This window comes from Semicossyphus pulcher, unplaced genomic scaffold (genome assembly GCF_022749685.1).
Source record: "Semicossyphus pulcher isolate SPU_LCO1_2020_fin unplaced genomic scaffold, fSemPul1.0.p SCAF_9, whole genome shotgun sequence".
Lineage (NCBI taxonomy): Eukaryota > Metazoa > Chordata > Actinopteri > Labriformes > Labridae > Semicossyphus > Semicossyphus pulcher.
The window spans coordinates 5,226,633-5,249,404 of NW_027211770.1; the positions used below are offsets into that span (position 1 = coordinate 5,226,633).

The window sequence follows — 22,772 nt, forward strand, 5'->3', positions numbered from 1 at the left end:
GGTGCCTCTCTGAGCTGAGGGCACCCCTGTAAGTACTCTGGTTGAACTGCTGGAGGCGCCCTGCAGCCTGGCATGCATTAAAGAACATGATAAGAGTAAAACCAGCCACAGAACTGCAGGGCGCGCTCAAAGATCATGGATAGATAGTCATTCAGCCACGGTCGGGTAAGACAGAGCAGATGGTGCCATTCCAGTGGGAAAAGGCTAAGGCCATCTCCAATGGTGTAATTCCCTGGAAATGGAAGGTGAGGGGAGTCTGAGCTGGGTCACACTGAGGGGTGTAGAAGGGAGAGGCAGGGGAGCAGGGATAGAACAGGAGGGGAAGTGATTGATACCACAAGGGGAAGCACCGTGGCTCGGAGGGGCTGTGGCAGCATGAACAGTAGCAGTGTGGCAGCGGCAGGAGGGTTTATGGTTGTTGCTGTGAAAGGAAAGGAGGAAGGAGCTGTGGGAGTGGGAGGAGCCAAAGGGGCTACGTTAACAGCTGGAGGGAGGGAGGAAGAAGGTTCAGAGTATGTAGCTGAAATAAGAAAAAGAAGTTGTGTCTGTGTTGACATAAACCACTTTAATGTATGTTTTGAATGATGTTACATTTGGCTGTGTGGGAAATGACAGTACCATCACAAATATTACAATTCAGAAAAAATTAAGGAACATATGTGTCCTCCATGTTTCCTTCACAAAAAAACATGGCCGCTGATTTTAAGGTATTTTTTAACCTCCAAGGCAGCCATTGATTTCCATTTATATTCCATAAGAATGAAAATATTCCTTCAGAGACCAATAATCATGACTTTATTATGGAACCAGCCTACTTCTAGGTAATGGGCAAAACATTTCCAAATAAGGAGGTAAGATGAGACCTGAAAATATCTCACCCATTCTAGATTATAAAGTCTAAACTGTGAAGGCTAAAACAAAATAGCATTCGTATTCTTGCTCCTTGTGGTGATCTGCGTTCATATTCTGCTGGGTATCAGAGTGTCCTACACCAGAATATATCTTCTGTAGAATATATCTGTCCAAATGTGACTTCTCTTTTCGTGCAGGCCACTGTGGCGGTAAAGATACAGTTTAAGGTCAAACAGTGTGAAAGGGACTTTCCTATAGCAGATAGTGGACCTGGATCCTGCTGTCATCAGATCTTTGATCGTCCCTCTTTTTGGCTCTTATGGCTCGCTCCAGCTCAGCCATCACAGGAAGAGGACCCTCGTACATGTTGGTCTTGATGGCTCTCAGCTTCTCCTGGTAGTCCCTCGGCAGGCCGTTCTGCTCCGCTCCCATCACAATCACCTGCAGGAGATGATGAAGTTGAATATATTAACTATTAACTCTATGGTCACGTTTCTCCCCAGCTCACTGTTAAGCTTTGTTTACAGCAGCGGTTTTCAAAGTGTGAGGTGAGCCTCCCCCGGGGGGTGCCAGAGGACTTCAGGGGAGGCGCAGCGTGAGAAAAAATAAACCAGAAAAAATCACTTTAAACATCTGGTTAGTGACTTCTGCGACGTGTGGGGCAAAATAGATCGATTTTTTGTAACAACAGGGAGAGAAAGAGAGAGAGACGGATAATGGAGCGAGCACAATGTCTGTGTGAGACCATGTTAACTCCAGCATCACATTGAGACCAAGCGGTCATTAGAGACTGACGGGGAATCTACACAGGTGACGTATTGAAGCGTATTGTTGACATGCGTGTGCCGGACAGACTCATTTTCTGCTGCTCTGTTCAGTTCGCGTCAACTCTAATTTTCCCGGATGTGTAAACCATGTGATCTCCTCAAACTTTGATTTCAGTTTCCTGTTGAAGTTATTGATCGGCTCGATGAGCAGGCAAGATTGATTTAAAAGAGCAATGAATGTGTACATTTCCTCAACATCTGGGTAAACCAAGCCTATTAATTCTCATTTGATTCTACATCCTACATAAAAACTGAACTTATGTACAACTAAGACATAAGTCTGTAAGTCGGTTGCAAAGTTGTCTTCTTCTACTGTTACTACCATTGGCGGACTCTGAGACTCATCTTTGCTGTGGTCGCAGCTGGTGTGGATTGCAAAATAGATGCTGTTGTGACGCTTACATGTCGCACACGTTCCCCTGACGCCACAGTGTCGGTGTAGATTCCCAGTTACAATGAACTGTGGAGGATTAATCATTATTAAAGCAGCTGCTTTATGTTCCTTCAGGGGAGGCTCACTTTGCCATACTTTGAAAACCACTGGTTTAGACCACGAGCAAGACCAGGATTTCTCTGATGGAGCAAAGTCCTGTTTCAGCTGTTGAGCGCCTGTCCGTATATATATATGTGTGTGTTTATAAATACTACATTTCTGCTCAGTATAATTTATTGCATTTGTACTGTTAACTGTTTATGTAGCTATTATCATTCAATTGATAATTCTATTTGGTCATTTAGATCAAATCAACTGAAGTAAGCCTGGCTTATTAGATAAGCTTGATTAGCCTAGCTGCAACAACACGTCATTATTTGTCACCTAACAAACATAATTGGGGGGATTCTGGAAGAGGCTGTTTAAGCCAGCCTTCAGGACCATTAACACTTTCTAATATATGAGGAGATATTCTTCTTTTCTTCAGGATAAAAACAAATATTTCTGAGAAGTGGGTACAAACAAAAACTCAGATCCCGTCAGCTAAACACTTCAGAATTTTAAAGTGTCTTTTGTCCAAATATTTATGGCTAATGCACAAATCACACCTTACACCAGACCAGCAGTGTAGTGCAGCCTGTTAGCAGCAGCTTTAGCACTCTTCCAGGGCCTACATGGATCTCTCTACATTCAGCCTTTCATCACCATCTTCCACTTATTAAAGGTCGGGTCGCGGTGGGAGCAGGCTTTAGCCTGGACGTCCCTGTCCTTAACAACACCTTCCAGCTCCTCCTGGAGGAACCTGATGCCTTCTCAGGCCAGGTGGGATATATAATCCCTTCAGCAAGCTGGGTCTATCCCGGGGTTCCAGGGGAGCCCAGCCACCCTGCAAAGGAAACTCATTTCGGCTGCTTGTATCTGCAGTCTCATTCTTAGGCCCCTACCCAGAGCTCATGACCGTAGGTGAGGGTTGGAACGTAAATCAATTAAGGCTCAGGTCGTGGTGAAGAAGGACTTCAACCACTTGCTGAAGACTGCCTCAGTGCTTGCTGGAGGTGACAGTTTGCCAGCCAGCAGAACCACATCATCTGCAAAGATATTATTCGGTCCACCAACTGGAAACCCTCCTCCTTCCAGCTGCGCCTTGAGATCCTGTCCTTGAAAATCACAAACAGAATCTGTGACAAGGGACAACCCTGAAAACATAAAGCTGCGTTACAGAGAGTAATACTAGTAAACACCTGTCGAGTCTGTACTTTACAGTAAGCTGTTCAAAGATCTGCCCCTTCCTCTCCCGTCTCCTCGTCGATCTGTGCATGCAGTTGAGGTCTCAGTGTGCACTCAGCTGAGAACGCAGCTCCGTGCAGCAGAGAGTGGAGCTGCAGACAACTTCTCTCCACAATCAGACACAAAAGAAGAGCAAACTGAACGGAGCTGTGAGACTTAATGGGCGAGATTGTGCTTGAATATCATCAGGGCAATGTTCTTTGTGAATCGGACCTTGAGACGAATGAATTCCCCCCTATGTTTACCAACTGCTCTGGCAGACTTCTCGCGTGGACCTATAACTTCCCTATGTAACCAGGCCCTCGCTGGTTCCTTTCAGAGAGAGAGGCGCAATGCACGCTGGGTGTTGTAGGAATGTAGAATGAAACCACAAGCTGTTTGTACAACTTTCTCCACAGATAAGGCCAAATTAAAATATTGCTTCTATTGATTGCAGCGAACACCAGCTTTGACTGACAGGAGCTTTTTCCAGGGGTGAATTTGTCCTTTAAGAGAGCCCAACTGTGTCCAGAGCATCTCAGGGCAAAACTCATGTACACCTGGTGCCCTGTCTCTCTGCCAGGGATATAAAGAGGCTTTCCCTGAATCTTTGAACATGTTGGTTGGATTGAGCAGCTCCTCAAAGTGTTCTTTCCACTGCTCAACATTATGTAAGTCAGCAGGTCAGCAGAACTCATCCCCTGCTGATGAAAGCCTGGGCCAAGCCCTGCTTTCCTCAATTGTCGAACAGTTTGCCAGAACGCTCTTAAGGCCAACCAAAAGTCCTTCTACACAGTCTCATTCTCCTACAACTGGGTATTTGCTTCCACAACCACAGAAGCCACAGTCCTCCGAGCCACCTGTCAGCTGCTTCAAAAGACTTCTGGGCTAACCAAGCCCAAAAAAGCCCTTCCTCATCCTGATGGCTTCCTTTGGCCGAGGGTCTTCTAGTACCTAAGACACAAATGTGTGTGTGGATGTGAGCCTAGTCAGTCTGCAAGGTCACCACCTTATCCCTGGTGTCCCTGTTCTAGGGGAGGTGACTCGGCTCCGTTTTGTAGGGTTAATAGTTGTAGATTTAATTATTCTTAGTCCGGACTTTCCCTTGGGACTAATTTGCTTTGGAAGACCGTACCAGGGTCTCGTGCCCCTGACAACACGGCTCCCAGGTTCACAGGTTCTCTACATCACATTCCCATATTTTCAGAGACAGGAGGCGACTGAAAATGTAGTACGACTTGGACTTGGGGTTAAGATTGTACACTAGATAGAACAATTATTTTTCCACTCTTGTACTCAAAAGGAATCTGTATTAGTGTGTTTAGGAACAATATGGTGGACTCACAAAGCTGTGACCACAAAGCCTCTCTGTTTTTCTCTCAGGCATGTTTGGAGCTCTCACATGTGCAAAAGAACAATCTGGTGTTTAGATGTGTAAAACATGACAGAAGGGGTGTGTCGGACTGTTGTGACCTGCTGATGACAGAGTCAGGTGAGGGGGGTGTGACAGACGGAGAACTTTTCCAGATGCTTCACACAGAGAGAAATGCAGAGGAGTGAATAAGTGATGATGCTCCAGACCTGATTCATGATTCTTTTGTCCGCCTGATTCAAAACAACAACATTAAATCACCATGTTTGACATCACACAGAGTGAGAGGCCCTTTTAGAGGTCATTTGAACCCAAACAGGTAGAAAGGATCCTAAAATAACGACTTCATGGTGTAGATTTGTAAAAACTTGGAATGTATTCTTTGTTAGTTCTTGTCTGCAGAGCGAGACAAGCAAAAAGTTTTAAAAATTTCAGGACGAAGCGTCACACAAATTTCTGTGTAAAGTTGGAATTCATACGTAAATACATTTGCATTGAGCAAAAATGTGCTTTGTTTTTCAGAATAAGGGTTTATTGCCAAGCAGGTTTACACATACAAGGACTGTTTGGTGTGAACACATCTAACCCACAACCCCGTGTAAACACATGGTGGGTTACGTTCCATTATGGTAGTTGTTGACAGTAAAAAAATGTTACGTTAGCTAGCTAGCTCCTTTAAAACATTTGGAAAAAGATTGTTTCCCATTTGGCCTGGAATAAATCCTTCCACCAGCATCCACTGAAGCACTTTGAATCCACAAGCATGCATGAATTGAAAGCTGTCTTACCTGCAGGTACTGTGGGGACGGAGGGGCATACACACAGCTGTTCATGATGTAGGTACGACAGTTGAGTTCCTGGCCTTTAGTCTTCACTGAGAGCTCCACAGGACTGTATGCACCTAACGTCACGTTCTCCTGACTGAGTGTGTGCACACAAACACACACAAACACACATATGGTAGATGTCAGTTTCACAGGACAACATTAAAGGAAATCATGAGGCTGTGAAAACTTAACCTGTCCAGAGACTCCAGATCTGACATGTTCATCCTCCACACCACCCCCCACACCTCGTCCCCGGGGCTGTGCTCGATGGTGGCCACTCCGCCATGCCACCGGTCACTGGCCAGGCCTTTATGGTTCCCAAACACCAGTTTATAGTCCTGAAATAGAGAGAAACTAAGGAGCTAAAAGTGTGTACAGGTTATCAAGGACACAACAATGATGGTCCCGATTTGAGTCTGTACCTTGAGCCGGGCCACACAGTGTACTGTGGCAGATGGGTTTTTCAGCTGGAGACGCTCCTTCAGCAGGTTACTGCCATAAGCAAAGTAAAGGAAGGTGTAGTTATTCTCCATGTTGTCTCTACCAGGAGGAAGCTTATGAAGAGGAACAAGACAAAGACGGTGGCAGAGGAGGGGAGGCGAGTTGAGCCACAGCGGAGCGTTTAGAGGAGCGGGGCTGAGAGCGAGAGTGAGCTGCAGAGTGACAGAAGGCCTTCCAGCACTCACACGCCATTCTCATGCTAATCCCTGTCACTGCCTCTGAGCCCTATTCACACCCACAATACACCGTTTGACTCATGCCAACAGCACACACACACACACACACACACACACACATACACACCCTTTCACTTTAGTTTACATGTTGGACCTGTTTGGATGTCACTCAACTTGCCCTCAGAGTTGGGCATCAATCCAAAAATACTGATGAAGAACAAACATTCACACTTCTCATGTTACTTTGTCATTGCTATAATAAATATAACAAGTCGGCAGCTCATGAAAATGAAGGTTCAGTTTATTTATAATAATTTAATTTTAAGTAGAACTTTATGCCAGAGCTTGGAAACCACAAGTGTCACATAGCCTAGGTGAATACTTGATTGTGATTGGCTGCTGGGTGTAAATTAGCTTCTGACAGTGGACACCCTCTAAGAAGACTGAATGAAACTGTATCCACTGTTCTATAACAGCAGAGCATTTTTAATAATATTTCATAACAACTGAACACTGACAGACTGAAACATTTCTTTAACCTGATTGTAGAATATGCTAACTTTGGTGACTTGGACACAGCTGAAGAGTAACTGAAAAGAATGGCCTCAGGTAACGCGGTCAACAGGAAACATGACCTCAGTTTACACGGTCGACAGGAAACATGACTGCAGTTAACGTGGACGACAGGAAACATGACCTCAGTTAGCTTGGTCGACAAGAAACATGGCCTCAGGTAACGCGGTTGACAGGAAACATGGCCTCATTTAACGCGGTCGACAGGAAACATGGCCTCAGTTAACGCGGTCGACAGGAAACATGGCCTCAGGTAACGCGGTTGACAGGAAACATGGCTTCAGTTAACTTGGTCGACAGGAAACATGGCCTCAGTCAACTTGGTCAACAGGAAACATGGCCTCAGTTAACGCGGTCGACAGGAAACATGGCCTCAGGTAACGCGGTCGACAGGAAACATGGCCTCAGTTAACGCGGTCGACAGGAAACATGACTGCAGTTAACGCGGTCGACGGGAAACATGACTGCAGTTAACGCGGTCGACAGGAAACATGGCCTAAGGTAACGCGGTTGACAGGAAACATGGCCTCAGTTAACTTGGTCAACAGGAAACATGACCTCAGTTAACGCGTTCGACAGGAAACATGGCCTCAGTTAACGCGGTCGACAGGAAACATGACTGCAGTTAACGCGGTCGACGGGAAACATGACTGCAGTTAACGCGGTCGACAGGAAACATGACTGCAGTTAACTTGGTCAACAGGAAACATGGCCTCAGTTAACGCGGTCGACAGGAAACATGACTGCAGTTAACTTGGTCAACAGGAAACATGGCCTCAGTTAACTTGGTCAACAGGAAACATGGCCTCAGTTAACGCGTTCGACAGGAAACATGGCCTCAGTTAACGCGGTCGACAGGAAACATGACTGCAGTTAACGCGGTCGACAGGAAACATGACTGCAGTTAACGCGGTCGACAGGAAACATGACCTCAGTTAACGTGGTCGACAGGAAACGTGACCTCAGTTAACTTGGTCAACAGGAAACATGACCTCAGTTAACGTGGTCGACAGGAAACGTGACCTGAGTTAACTTGGTCGACAGGAAACATGACCTCAGTTAACTTGGTCAGCAGGAAACATGACTGCAGTTAACGTGGTCGACAGGAAACATGACCTCAGGTAACGCGGTTCACAGGAAACATGGCCTCAGTTAACGCGGTCGACAGGAAACATGGCCTCAGTTGACGTGGTTGACAGGAAACATGACTGCAGTTAACGCGGTCGACAGGAAACATGGCTGCAGTTAACGCGGTCGACAGGAAACATGGCTGATGGTAAACATTGCTGACCGTGAACATTGCAGACCAATTGTTGCTGAAAGTCTTCATGTTGATTTGGGTACAAGGACATGACTGTTAGCTAGCTAGTCTTGTTGTAAACATAGTCATATTACATTTACTTTATATATATACTGTACACAATGATAGAAATTTTTATCATTGCTAGCACAGCATTAGCTTTCTAATTAAAGAGTTGAATGAGATGAGCGGGCAAGAAGTATCTCCTATTGTAGCTCTCAGATGTACGTCGCTTTGGACTAAAGCCTCAGCGAAATGAAATTGTAACATTGTAACATTGTAAATGTTACGTGACGTGTTGCATGTCGGGGTGTGCATCCACGGTGTGATGATGAAAGACAGAACAGTGGAAACAACTCTCAATTCTGCCATGGTCTGGAGACAACACCAAATGTTGGCCACAAAATGTAATTCTGTGTTAAGTGGACCAAAAGGTGTCGCAGCCACAGCATGTTTAACAGACCCAAAACAGTGAAAATGGCTGTAAATTGTTATAATTGCTATAAGTTATTTAGACACAACATCAAGTCTTGACAGGACAGTTACAATGTCATTCAAGCGAAGGATGCATGTCACAAGAGGCTTATTGCCTCCGACCAGTAGGTGTTGCTCTGACCAGGACTGATTATTAACATATAGAAGTGTTCATAAAGGGACTTCTATCAAACATAGTTTCAGAAAGACCCTGTATGTTTGAGTTACAGCAACTTCCTGTTTCATGGAGAGACATGGAACTTTGACGTGCCGCCACGCCCACACCCTTTGAGTTTTGTACAAGTTTTCGAGAACTTTGACACATTCATGTCTTCTCTGTATACAGGACAAATTTGAAGTGAATTGGATGAAAACCCTAAGAGGAGTTAGTTAAAATATGAGTATGAACCCTGTGTATATAGCAAAATATGCCAAAAATGACCACAAAATACAAAATGGCTGACTTCCTGATGGGTTTAGGGAATGTATATAATAGAGTTTTTTGTAGGTCCTGACATGATACAAATGTGTACTAAATGTGGTGCACAAAGGTGAAACCTGTTGGAGGGACTGAACTTTAGGGGGTGCTAGGGAGCCATTTAGCCACGCCCATTCACCAAAGCACTATCACATGTAAATTTCTTGTACTTGTGATGCGCACACCAACTTTCATGAGTTTTGGGGCACGTTAAAGCCGGCAAATATGCGATTACTTTGTGCGAATTAATAATAATTAAAGCTGCAAGCGGCGATGAACGGGCCCTCGCACCCATGGCCACGTTGGGGCGTGCTGCAGCCGCAGAGTGTGAATGAGCCACAGCATGTGCTGCAGCCAGGGGCTGTGTACCAGTAAGTGGTGCTATCAGCATGACCCAAATTCCTATGTAGATCTGTTCAGGCCGAGACTATAATCATGCATGTGAAATTTGAGGCTGATATAACATTGTATGTGAGAGGTAGTACTGGCTCTTACCAGTAGGTGGCACTATGAGCATGAGCGATAGAGATTATGCAGATGTGTTCAGGGCAGTACCCTCATGAAAGCTGTGAGATTTGGAGGAGATTGGACAATGTATATGAGAGGCTCTGACCAGTGGGTGGCGCTATAGCATTGACAAAAAAAGGAGTGCGTAGATCTGTTCAGGGCGGGTCTGAAATACAGGCAAATTATCAATGCCTAAATATTATGGCGAGGCATCATGGCGAAGGTTATATTCGCCGCGCCGCCAGGGTCACGCCCTCTGTTGTAACCTCACCAAGTTTTCTCACAGACCTTAATCAAGGTCTTAAGAGTTTCCTGACATGAATGTGAGGTTAACATGTTTTACCACCTTGTGGGCTTGTAGAGTAAAACATGTCACTTCCCGTTTCATGTAGCGGGCGCTAGGTCTGATGGGAAATATTTTCCTGTAATTGTGTTCAGGCTGGGACTCTTGTCGTACACGTGAAATATGAAGAAGATAGAAGACTGTATATGAGAGTTACAGTGATTTTCAGTTTTTGGCATTTTGCGAAAAAAACATCAGACTTTGACCCCCCACCAAGGCCACGCCCCATTGATGAAAACTCAATTTTTTTGATAACTTTTGATCATCGATGTCTTGTCAATACACTGACCGAGTTTAAATCGCAAAAAATAGGCTTTATTTTGAAAATCAATTCAAAATGGCTGACTTCCTGTTGGGTTTGAGGTATGGGTGCAAGAGGCTCATTTGTGCGTCTTGGGCTGTTCAATATGCTTACCAAATTTCATAAACCTAGGTGAAAGTAACCTCTATGGGGAGGCGTTTTTGAAAATTTCCAGGGGGCGCTATGGAGCCATTTTGCAACAGTCATCCCACAAACCCACAAAATATCAAACTTTTAGCCAGCCCTCATGCACACTCCAAATTTGATGAGTTTTATGGCATGTTAAAGCCGCCAAATTTCAATACAAAGATGAAATTTTATTACATTATTATTTATTACATCATAAGCATTATGTTTAATATTATGTGCTGTTTTTACATTTATCATCATTTTTGTAAGTTTTTATTACTTCTTTTTATCACTGCAAATATGACAATCAATGTCAATATAGTTGGCATCATTACTTTTTACTCAGTTTACTGTGGTAAATAACTTATTGTACTGTTGTTATTATATTAGATACCGTCTTATTGCATTTTGTACTTTAATTGTGGAATAATCTGGCGCTCTTTCATTTGGGATGAATAAAGTCTCCTCCCCTCTGTTGGGATCAGGATAATCCTGATTGTTTTTGCATCAAAGTTATCCAGACAGAAACAACACAAATTGGAGGTTTTATGTAGACAAAAGACACAGTTGGATTAACTGATCTTTCTGCATCCAGAAATATGAATTTAGAGGATTTATGACCGATTTAATACTAAAGTGTTTAAAGGGACTACTATGGGTCCGCCTTCATTACCTGACCTTACACAATGCATATTTTTAAATTACATGTTACAACAAGGAATCTGAAGCAAGGTATTATTTCAGGACAGAAAAACTGAAGCACAGCAGCCCGTTTGGTCCCTGGCATAGCATTCACTGCTGCACAGCTGAGCATTGGTGTGAGGGAGTGGGTGTGGCCCAGCAGAGGAGAGAGGGATAATTACTGACACCTGTGAACAGTTTGTGTGTGTGTGAGGACAGACACATGGCAGAGAAGTGTGGCAGGACTGCGTGAGTGTTATAGCTGGATGTAATTTGAAAAACCAACATGTTTATTGGAAGACTTCTAGGAGACAGTGAGAGTGAAGAGCTGACCATCAAACACCAAGAGCAGGTTCGTTTCTTTTACCTGTTTTCAGGCTTTGCTGTGACACTTTTGGCTTCTAACCCTTTGATGCACAACATGGGTCAAAAGTGGCCCAACTGAGTTTTTATTTTCTATATCTTTGCAATAGATTAATTTCATCATTCAGCATTTGACGTATTCCTCAATGAATTTGTTTTTGATCATCACAAATTTCTTATTTTCATTACTGCTTTCTCACTTTTTGAATAAAAACTATTTTTTGTATCACTGTCCTTCTAAAGCACAACATGGGCCAACATTACCCGTATTCATTTATTGTTATTTCATACATGAGTGTTTCTTTGCTCTATCTTTGATGTTAATGGGTCTTGTCATTGAATATTCCAAGTATTCATTAAATATCTTGATTTTTATTACCACAGATGAACAGTATATAGCGACTTGATCAACTGATTGATGTGCAAAATATTCTTTTGCTTTTGATTTTCTTCATCCAGAGTAAGTATGGCTGGTCCCAGTCACAAAAGATCTAATGCTGATGACCTAAAATATGTCAACAGCTAGCTAGCTAATGGTACTAAACCTATTTGTCTTTCTCACTAGTAGTGGATGTCAAGGTAAATTTAACCTAATGTTCAAATATTACGTACAGTTATCTTTCACAAGATGTCAAATATTTTCTGTAAAACAACTGTAAAATAAGACTTGCATGCATCGGATGTGCAAAAGCAGCCGTGTTGAGTTGTAAAATGTGTGGCAGGTGAACATCTGTCCGCAGTAAAATGTTCCTAACTGTAAACATTTACATTTAGTTCCTATCAAATTCCATAGTGAATACATTTGGGTAATTTTTGACCCACGTGTGTAAACTTGACGTAGTAATACAAAAAACATGTTTGTCCATAAAGTAAGATGTAAAAAAGGAAAATAATTTGTGGTAATCAGAAACAACATATTTACTAAATACTCGAATTATAATTAAATACATTGATTTCTAAAGACATGGCAGAGGAACACTCAGCCGCGTATGAAATAACAGGAAATGAATGCGATCATTTTTGACCCATGTTGTGCATTAGAAGAGGTTTGCATAGCATGTGCATCACAGGGCTAAGGCTGAAGACTGCCCTTTTAAAACTCAACAGTCCACTAAGAAATGGTCTCATTACACCTTGAAAAGGAGAAATGAAATCCCCCACCCTCCCACTCACTTTAAAGACCTATTTTTAAGACTCTGACATTAATGGGATGTTGTTACTTGGTTTGGTTTAGAAAGAGGCTTCATTTTATGAAATGTAAAAAGGAACTGATGTGATTGAGAGATTAATTTTGTTAACAGCTGAAATTATTTCTGTTGGCCTACGTTGGCCTACATGTTTGTTAAAACGCTTGAAGATGAAATGAAATGTTCTGCTGGACACTACATTTGGCCTGCTTATGATTTTTAAGAGGTTATACGTTATTTTGTAATGTAGCTGAGTCCATTTTATTTTGAAAATATTTTATTTTGATGAACATTCTCAAAACCTGTGTGTAATATTATTTGCCATAATTAATTTCTTTCCCTCTATACCTTCAACCTTGCATGAGTAAGCGAACATGTTTTTACATAGTTCCGGGTTACCTGTTGGGGGGGCTTTCATTGATTAAACACACAAGGCACGTGAGTGACGAAGCTGCGAATTCACGACAAATGTTTGGAAGCTTCTGCTATGGTGAGACGTGCTGTGCTGGCCTCTCTCACGTTGTTTAAGCTAGGGAGTTTTAGTGTTGTTAACGTGTACGTGACTTTTGACATACATTTGGTTCGCGAAAACGTCTGTTAATCTTTTAAATAAGTCGAATATTTGTACCTCACTTGCTATTGTCTGACTCGATGCAGGAGACAGACAAACAGCCTGCCACTGCCAGTATGTGTGCCCTGTATGTGTAATTGTGCCCTGTGCTGCTTTCACAGGTGCGTTATTAACCTAAGATGTTGTTGTTTTATTGTTATGCACTTTATAAGATGGACTGCATTGAATTAGTAACCTGTAAAAGTGAAAATAACATCTTTATTTAACATGTATTTTATTTTCCTCTCGTGGAGAGGTGTTTACATTCACATGTACATTAATAGGTGAGAAACTTGAAGAGAATGCGTTTTATTTAAGTAAATATTATTTATATTCACCTTATTTCTGTTTTATTTAAATGTGTATATACATGTTTTTTCCAATATATTTTTAATGTGCATACATTTTAATTTGCAGCAGTATATTATATGTATTTTTATTTTGAGACATCCTAAAAATGTTTGGAAGCTTTTGCTATGGAGACAGAGAGAGAGCCTGCCAGTGTTTGTTAATTGTGCCCTGTGCTGCTTTCATAGACAGAAAACGTGCAGCTCCTGATTCCTCAAGTGGGTGATAGTCTTCAGCCTGTGAGGGACAAACTTAAAGCTTTTCTTCTTCTAAATCTTAAAAGTTATTAGTGAAAAACTTGATTATGTGTCTGGTGCCCAATTTTGATGAGGGTAATATCGACAGGCCTTAAGTTACGCTACAGTCTTTTTTTTTTATTTTTTAGGAAGTTTACCTTCGTGCAGCACCTTGTGAAACTGACATCCAGCGTTATTTGCTTAATTTACTGTACAGCCTCATTTTAACGTGTGTGTTTTGTTGCAGTGTGATGTGCCGGTCCATCTTCAAGAGCAGGACTACTGTGGAGTAATGTAAATCTCTGTACGCCAGGCAGACAGAATCTCTTTACGCCACACATGCAAGAAAGCCCATCTGAGACAGTGTCCGTGTTGCAGGGATGACCAGGTTACATATTTATTTCTTTTTTCTTTTGGAAAAAAATCTGACACTCCTAATGAAAATTCTGTACGCTCAGGTTGGGAATCTTTGGGTGTCTCACGACATGATTCCGATTCTTGGGGTCACAATTTGATTCAGAATCGATTTTTTTTTTTAATTAGTACATGCTTCAGGATTTACTCCAGTCCTTCCAAATTCAATGGCCCTGCCGTTAAAACAACGGGCCACCAAATAATTTGTTTTCGGTCATTTAATGTCAAACTTTGTTTCTCCTTATGTAAGGGTTCTTATTACTGAATATGGGTACAATTGTGGAACTACTCAAATACACCAGACATTATCATATGGGTATAAATAAAGAGGTTTAATAATTACTATTAATAATAATAAACAAGCTTCATGGTCTTGTACTTTCTGTAGGCACACGCACAAGCTTGTGCTGTTTGTGCGCTAAAAGTGTTCGCGGAGCGGACGTGCTGCAGACTGTTTACTGTTTATGTAGCCACATCGTTAACGTGTACCGGGACGAGGTGCCGCTGATAACATGAATACACACACTTATAGCCACCTCGTGTAACTGGTCTGTGCTCTCACAAAAAGCTGCACTTCCTGTTGTTCTTTATGTGGGAAACACTGCTATGGATGTCCCTTGTGTCATCAGCGTTGGGGGAAGTAAATGTTCCTCCCGTGTGTACTGTTATGTGTGGCCAGTTAACTTTTTTTTGCTCCTTTCTCTTTCTCTCTCTCCCTGTGTCTCTGATTCTCCATCCTCCTTCTGCCTGCTGCGCACCTGAGTGCAATGAGCGCTAAGGGAGGGGGAGGAGATATAGAGGTGCAGGGAGAGCAGAGTGGGACACACACACACACACACACACACACACACACACAGACAGCAACCTCGTGGTGAGGAGGGTTTTTCTTTTGTTCCTCCTAACTTTAGTTGTATTCTTTCCACAGGTCCTTTCCCCTCAACATTAATTTATATTGGGGTTTTGTTGTTTTAGTTTGTTGTTTTAGTTTGGGCTGGAGATTTCCGGTAGTCTAGTTATTTCGTCTTTTGTTTTATGATGATTTGATGTACTTGCCCACTTTTGTTCATTTTGGCCGGGATCTCCAGCTCCTTTTTTTTTCATTATCACTTATTTTCGTAGTGATGATTTTGATTCTTTATTAAATAAACAAATTAAAACCCTAAGGGTTTTCAAACATCCTTCTGTTGTGTGGCGTCCTTTTTAAATATGTTGCGGTCCTCATTGTGAGCCTTTGTTTTGTCTTGTACTTAGTTTTCGTACATGTTACGGCCTCTCGAACGAAGACGTGTGTGTTTATCCTGGTAATGACGGTATTGCAAAATCCATGTGGTCTTTGAACGTGACACCGATGACGTTATTGAAACCTATATACCACCCACCGCTAACTTTTCCTCTTTTTTTTTTTTTAGTCCAGTACACTGCTTTTTTTTTCAACTGTTGTCTTTTTTCCTGACCTTTGACCAAGAGTAAGGGGTTTTATTCTACCCTGATTGTCATAGCTTTATGATAAAATCAGTGTCAGATTATCTGAGACTGTTTAAAATGGAAATATAGTGTCTATGGAATATGTCTATAAACTATGCTGGAGATGTATGACAATTCTTATTTACATTGTGCTTCTTTACCCTTTCGTCTTGTTAGTTTTCATTACATTTTTCAGGGCCACCTTTTTATTCATTGTTTTGGTGATTTCATTTACTCGAGTGTTCTTTAATTCTTAGTTTGGCTGACCTCCACCCACATGAGAGTTTCTATATTTTTGTGTTTTTGGTTACGTTGACATTTACCTTATGTGTTATACCTTCTTTTCTTGACCTGATCAGGTTTAAATTGATGAACCTGGTAGCCCTTATAATTTATGTCCTGATGAAGACTGCTGAGTCGAAACGCGTTGACTTGACCTATCCATGATTCAGTAAAGGATTTTTATTCAACATCAGAGAGCCTCGGATACCCATTGACTGCCTTTCCACACCTAGGATTATTTATCGGATAGTTGGACAGTTATTTTTTGTCTCTCTACATTTTTCTTATACTTGGCACTAATAATGAAAGTTTGACACTTGATTCCTGAAATGACAAAATGGACCAGGCATTTGAAAAAGTGAGAGATGGAAGACCAAATACTTTTCTATAAACTTCAAATTTATTTTAACTGTCCTTGAATATTAATTATTTTTGCAGCCAGCTATGAAGTAAAATAAAGGCTATATCTCAAATTCTTTTAAATGGACAGAATCTTTAAAGGGTCTTTTGCTGGAATCCTCATGTGTTGCTCACCTTTCCCAGATTTGAAACCCGAAGCTCAAGCACTCTGCTCCTACCTGATCCCCACTCCTCAGACCTCCACCCCAGCTGCTGACAGCCCAAGCCTGTTGAATCTGGTCCCAAGGCCTCAGTCCACCATCCCACCTGCTAAGCTGCCTGTGGTCTCCAGTGTAGCCCCTGGCCTTTCTCCCTACATTGCTCAACTGCATCACGTTGAAGATTTGAAGATCCACAACTGTTCATGGTTGATCTGTTGGTACTCTCCTGTTGAAGTGATAGTTGATATGCTGAGCTATTTTAGTGTCAAAAAACACAAATCTATCACTATCTACAACTCCAACTGATCTATTTTTCCTTTTATGTGTCGTGATGATTAAATTTGTCACTTCCGCTTCTCACAGGTTCACGGATGTCCAGCTTCGTCCATACTGCTTACAGCTCAGTTGTTGTATCACACAGGAGCCTTGGGAGAGACTGGACCATCCCGCTTTCACAGAAACACTAATTAAAGAAGGACATGGGCCAAGTGTATCCTTATCATGTTGACACTTCAGGAGAACCAAATCCTGATACAATAATAAATCATGTGAGTTATATTTCTTCGCTCTTTTCTCTGAGTTAAATACAGTCATATACATAAATATTGTAGTTTTAGGTCTTAAAGAATAAAAAAACACAGTAATGCAGCCTCCAACTTTAGCATCAACCTCCACCTTCACCACCTGCCATGACACAACCTGAAGTGCCATACTCCATTCGTCACCTTCAGTCTCTTCTAGCTGCATGAAGAACATCTCTCAAAATATTGTCAAACATCTTCCCTGTTTTATTACTTAAATATTTATTTTTTTTAGTGTTAAGTAATGTTTTCCTGTTTTGTTTTATATTCCCCCTCCTTCTCTCGTATGTTGCTTTACTTGCCGTTGTGTGTTATTCCCGCCATTATTGTTGCCAGCAGCTTTTTACCTGTTGCACATACCTCCATCTGTAGCTTGTGAAAGCCAGCAACATGTCTTTCTTCATCTAAAACCCCTGACAAGCTTTGTTCCATCCTTGGATTGCTGAACCTAAAACCTTCTCCAGTAACATTTCAGCTCAAAAATGTCGACCTCCACCTAAAACCTCTCTCTGCAACCTGAAGCAGCCGCCTCCACCTGCCAACTGTAGCTAAGAGCTGCTTCCTACGCCTCCAACTACTGCCTCTTCAAGAAACCTGCAGCCGCTACCTGCAGATTATTTCAGGTGTGGGCAAACTCCGCCAAAGCTTCACCTTTGTGTAGGCTGCTGACTACTCCACCCACGCCTCCACCTAAACCCTCTGCCAAATCTGCAGTTTTCTGAGCCTATGCCTTTTACACCTACATCTCCACATCCAACTGTAGCTTTTTGACAGACACTTGCAACTACACCTCCATCTGTAAAGTAAGTGCAGACACCTCATGTCGAAATTTCAGCCTCCAGCATCTTCCTTTCACAATCCTCATGAAGCACTTAAAACCAAACTGTCTTATTTTGTAAGTTTCTGCCCCAGGTATGTGCTGTCTTTTTTTACTTCCTGCCTTTGTGTGTTTCCCTCTGGTTTCACCTGCCCCGCCCCCAGCATAGAGCCAGACAGTTTTCATAGTTTCTTTGTCAGCTGATAGTGTGTTTACCCTGCTTGTCAATGTTAGCTTGTCTGTTCTGTTTTTGTCCCTGGAGCTGTTTTTGTTTTCCTGCCACATCCAGACTCGCGAAGCCTTTTTGTGTTTTCATTAAATAGTTCTTAATTTTGCACCTTACTACCTGCCTACCTTTATTTTGTGCCTGCCTTTGGGTCCAGTTTCCCTCGTGACCTGTAACCTGTGACAGAATGAACTGGCCTAAAGTGGACCCAGCAGACTCTTAATTTGAAGGCAAACCATTTGTCTTTGCTACCAGTGTCTTATATTTTCATAAAAAAGTGCCAAGAATCTGATCATTAAAAGCGGCTATGCTTAAAATTGCAAAAAGAAGTATTGAAAAAAAACCTTGATTATGGAGTTCTTTTGCCTGAGTAGCGTAAAAAAAAAATCTAAGCCTGTTGGACCTGCTAGCCACCAGCCTGGTTTCCAACCTTCTACCTTCCAGTCAGCACCTTTTGGAGGCTTGCAAGCTGGATGCTAGCTGCCTGTTTCCTGCTCGGCCTGCTGACATCTAGCCAGCTAGCGTTGGTCCTGCTAATCATCTCCACCTGCATCTCCACCAGCTAGCCCCAGTCTGAAGTCCAGTAGTTCTGGGCCTAGCTGCCAACTACCTGTTACTGTGCTGGCCATTTTTACTGTCAGCTGCCCAGTCCCGACCCTCCTGCTCCTGCCCCCGTTCCATTTCTGACTCCTGCTCCTGTTCGCTGTGTTCCAGTGGGCTCCCCGTCCGACTCTTGCTCCTGTCCTGACTCCTGCTGCTGCCCCTATGTTCCAGTATGCTCCCTGGCCGAGTCCTGCTCCAATCCTGACTATTGCTCCTGCCCCCCTTGCTCCAGTCCCAACTCCTGCTCCTACGCTCCAGCTGGTTTCCTGACCAACACATGCTCCAGTCCTAACTCATGCCCCTGTCTTACAGTTGGCTTCCTGACCAACTCCTGTCCCAACTCCTGCTCCTACTCCCATGCTCCAGTCCCGACTATTGCTCCTGCCCCCGCGTTCCAGTCCCGACTCCCGCTCCTGCCCCCATGTTCCAGTCAGCTCCCAAGCCGGCTCCTGCTCCAGTCCGACACCTGCTCCCGCCCCTGTGCTCCAGTCCCGACTACTGCTCCTCTTCCAGTCTGCTCCCTGGGCAACTCCTGCTCCAGTCCTGACACCTTCTCCTTGCCACCATGTTCCAGTCTGCTCTCTGGCCGACTCCTGCTCCAGTCCTGACACCTGCTCCTTGCCACCATGTTCCAGTCAGCTCCCCAGCCGGCTCCTGCTCCAGTCCGACACCTGCTTCTGTGCTCCAGTCCCAACACCTGCTGCCGCCCCTGTGCTCCAGTCCCGACACCTGCGCCTGCCCCCGTGCTCCAGTCCTGACTCCTAATCCTGTTCCCGTCTGGAACCCGAAGGCAAGAGCAGGAGTTGTCCAGGTAGCAGTCAACTCCCTTGCCTACTCCTTCTCCAGTTCTGACTCCTGCTCTTGTTCCTGTGTTCCAGTCGACTCCCTGGCCGACTCCTGCTCTAGTCCCAACTCCTGCTCCTACTCCCATGCTCCAGTCCCGACTCTTGCTCTTGCCCCCATGTTCCATTCCCGGCTCCTGGTCCTGCCCCCATGTTCCAGTCAGCTCCCCAGCCGGCTCCTGCTCCAGTCCCACACCTGCTACTCTGCTCCAGTCCTGACTCCTACTCCTGTTTTGGTCTGCTCCCTGGCCAACTCCTACCCCAGTCCTGCTCCCTACGCCTGCCCCCTGCTCCTGCCCCCATCTTCCAGTCGACTCCCTGGCCGACTCCTGCTCCAGTCCTGACTCCTGCTCTTGCCCTGTGCTCCAGTCCCAACACCTGCTCCTGCCCCCATGTTCCAGTCCTGACTCCTGCTCCTGCCCCCATGTTCCAGTCCTGACTCCTGCTCCTGCCCCCTTTTTCCGGTCTGCTCTCCATCCACTCCTGCTCCCCAGCCATTCTTGTCCTGCCTCCATGTTCCAGTCGACTCCCTGGCCCACTCCTGCTCCAGTCCTGACTCCTGCTCCTGTCTCCGTGTTCCAGTCCCCCCTCCTGCTCTTGCCCCTATGTTCAAGTCTGCTCCCTGGCCAACTCCTGCTCTAGTCCCAACTCCCGCTCCTACTCCCATGTTCCAGTCCTGACTCCTGCTCTTGCCCCCATGTTCCAGTCCCAACTCCTGCTCTTGCCCCCATGTTCCAGTCCCGACACCTGCTCCTGCCCCCATGCTCCAGTCCTGACTACTGCTCCTGCCCATGTTCCAGTTGACTCCCTGGCCAACTCTTGCTCCAGTCCCGACAACTTCCCCCAGGTTCAAGTCGGCTCCCTGGCTGACTCCTGCTCCAGTCCCGACCCCTGCTCCTGCCCCCATGCTTCAGTCGCGACGACTGCCAGTGACTCCCTGGCCGACTACTGCTCCAGTCCCAACACATGTAGCCGTGTTCCAGTCGGCTCCCTGGCTGACTCCTGCCCCCGTGTTCCAGTCGGCTTCCTGGCTGACTCCTGCTCCAGTCCCGACACCTGCTCCTGCCCCCATGTTCCAGTCCTGTCTCCTGCTCCTGTCCCCATGCTCCAGTCCTGACTCCTGCTCCTTGCCATGTTCCAGTCAGCTCCCTGGCCACTCCTGCTCCAGTCCTGACTCCCACTCCAGTTCCGGTCTGCCTTCTGGCCAACTCCTGCTCCAGTCCTGACCCCTGCTCCTGCCCCCATGCTTTAGTCGCGACGACTGCTCCTCTTCCAGTCTGCTCCCTGGCTCACTCCTGATCCAGTCCTGACTCCTGCCCCCATGTTCCAGTCTGCTCCTTGGCCAACTCCTGCTTCAGTCCTGACCCCTGCTCCTGCCCTTATGCTCCAGTCCAGAGTACTGCTCCTCTTCCAGTCTGCTCTCTGGCCGACTCCTGCTCCAGTCCTGACCCCTGCTCCTGCCCCCATGCTCCAGTCCAGAGTACTGCTCCTCCTCCAGTCTGCTCTCTGGCCGACTCCTGCTCCAGTCCTGAATACTGCCCCCATGTTCCAGTCTGCTCTCTGGCCGACTCCTGCTCCAGTCCCAACTCCTGCCCGCATGTTCCAGTCTGCTCTCTGGCCAACTCCTGCTCCAGTCCCGACACCTGCTGCCATGCTCCAGTCCCGACTATTGCTCCTGCCCCCATGTTCCAGTTGACTCCCTGGCTGACTCCTGCTCCAGTCCTGACTCCTGCTCCTGTCTCTGTTTTCCAGTCCCCCCTCCTGCTCTTGTCCAAACTCTTGCTCCTACTCTCATGCTCCGGTCCTGACTCCTGCTCTTTCCCCCATGTTCCAGTCCCGGCTCCTGCTCCTGCCCATGTTCCAGTCCGGCTCCCTGGCCACTCCTGCTCCAGTCCTGACTCCCACTCCAGTTCCGGTCTGCCTTCTGGCCCACTCCTGCTCCAGTCCTGACTCCTTCTCCTGCCACCATGCTCCAGTCCCGACTACTGCTCCTGCCCGTGTTCCAGTTGACTCCCTGGCTGACTTCTGCCCCCATGTTCCAGTCGGCTCCCTGGCTGACTCCTGCTCCAGTCCCGACTCCCACTCCAGTTCCGGTCTGCCTTCTGGCCCACTCCTGCTCCAGTCCTGACTCCTGCTCCTGTCTCCGTGTTCCAGTCCCCCCTCCTGCTCTTGCCCCTATGTTCAAGTCTGCTCCCTGGCCAACTCCTGCTCTAGTCCCAACTCCCGCTCCTACTCCCATGTTCCAGTCCCGACTCCTGCTCTTGCCCCCATGTTCCAGTCCCAACTCCTGCTTCTGCCCATGTTCCAGTCCGCTCCCTGGCCACTCCTGCTCCAGTCCCAACACCTGCTCCTGCCCCCATGTTCCAGTATTGACTCCCACTCCTGCCCCCATGTTCCAGTCTCGACTCCTACCCCCATGTTCCAGTCCCGACTCCTGCTCCTGCCCCCATCTTCCAGTCGACTCCCTGGCCGACTCCTGCTCCAGTCCTGAATCCTGCTCTTGCCCTCTGCTGCAGTCCAAACACCTGCTCCTGCCCCCATGTTGCGGTCTGCTCTCCATCCAGTCCTGCTCCCCGGCCATTCCTTCTCCTGCCACCATGCTCCAGTCCCGACTACTGCTCCTGCCCGTGTTCCAGTTGACTCCCTGGCTGACTCCTGCTCCAGTCCTGACTCCTTCCCCCAGGTTCCAGTTGGCTCCCTGGCTGACTCCTGCTCCAGTACCAACACATGCTCCTGCCCCCATGTTCCAGTCCTGACTACTGCTCCTGCCACCATGCTCCAGTCCCGACTACTGGTCCAGCCCATGTTCCAGTCCCGCCTCCTGTTCCTGCCCCCATGCTCCAGTCCCGACTATTGCTCCTGCCCGTGTTCCAGTCGACTCCCTGGCCGACTACTGCTCCAGTCCCAAAACCTGCAGCCATGTTCCAGTCGGCTCCCTGGCTGACTCCTGCCCCCGTGTTCCAGTCGGCTCCCTGGCTGACTCCTGCTCCAGTCCCGACACCTGCTCCTGCCCCCATGTTCCAGTCCTGTCTCCTGCTCCTGTCCCCATGCTCCAGTCCTGACTCCTGCTCCTGGCCATGTTCCAGTCAGCTACCTGGCCACTCCTGCTCCAGTCCTGACTCCCACTCCAGTTCCGGTCTGCCTTCTGGCCAACTCCTGCTCCAGTCCTGACCCCTGCTCCTGCCCCCATGCTTTAGTC

At 45.8% G+C, this 22,772-nt stretch overlaps 3 protein-coding genes across 3 annotated transcripts; all 3 read right to left on the reverse strand.

Annotated features, from left to right (window-relative positions):
* Positions 1 to 1,104: 1,104 nt before the first annotated feature.
* ggctb (gamma-glutamylcyclotransferase b) lies at positions 1,105 to 6,276 on the reverse strand. The gene is given in 5 exon segments (XM_069657000.1): positions 1,105 to 1,293; positions 5,539 to 5,671; positions 5,770 to 5,915; positions 6,000 to 6,143; positions 6,145 to 6,276. Coding segments are annotated over 5 exon segments (744 nt in total).
* Positions 6,277 to 20,821: 14,545 nt separating this feature from the next.
* Positions 20,822 to 21,226, reverse strand: LOC138583696 (uncharacterized). The gene has a single exon (XM_069655654.1). The coding sequence runs from the start codon at positions 21,224 to 21,226 to the stop codon at positions 20,822 to 20,824; it is 405 nt and encodes a 134-aa protein (XP_069511755.1).
* A 13-nt stretch (positions 21,227 to 21,239) lies between these two features.
* Positions 21,240 to 22,316, reverse strand: LOC138583697 (putative per-hexamer repeat protein 5). Its single transcript, XM_069655655.1, has one exon. The coding sequence runs from the start codon at positions 22,314 to 22,316 to the stop codon at positions 21,240 to 21,242; it is 1,077 nt and encodes a 358-aa protein (XP_069511756.1).
* Between the last annotated feature and the right edge of the window lie 456 nt (positions 22,317 to 22,772).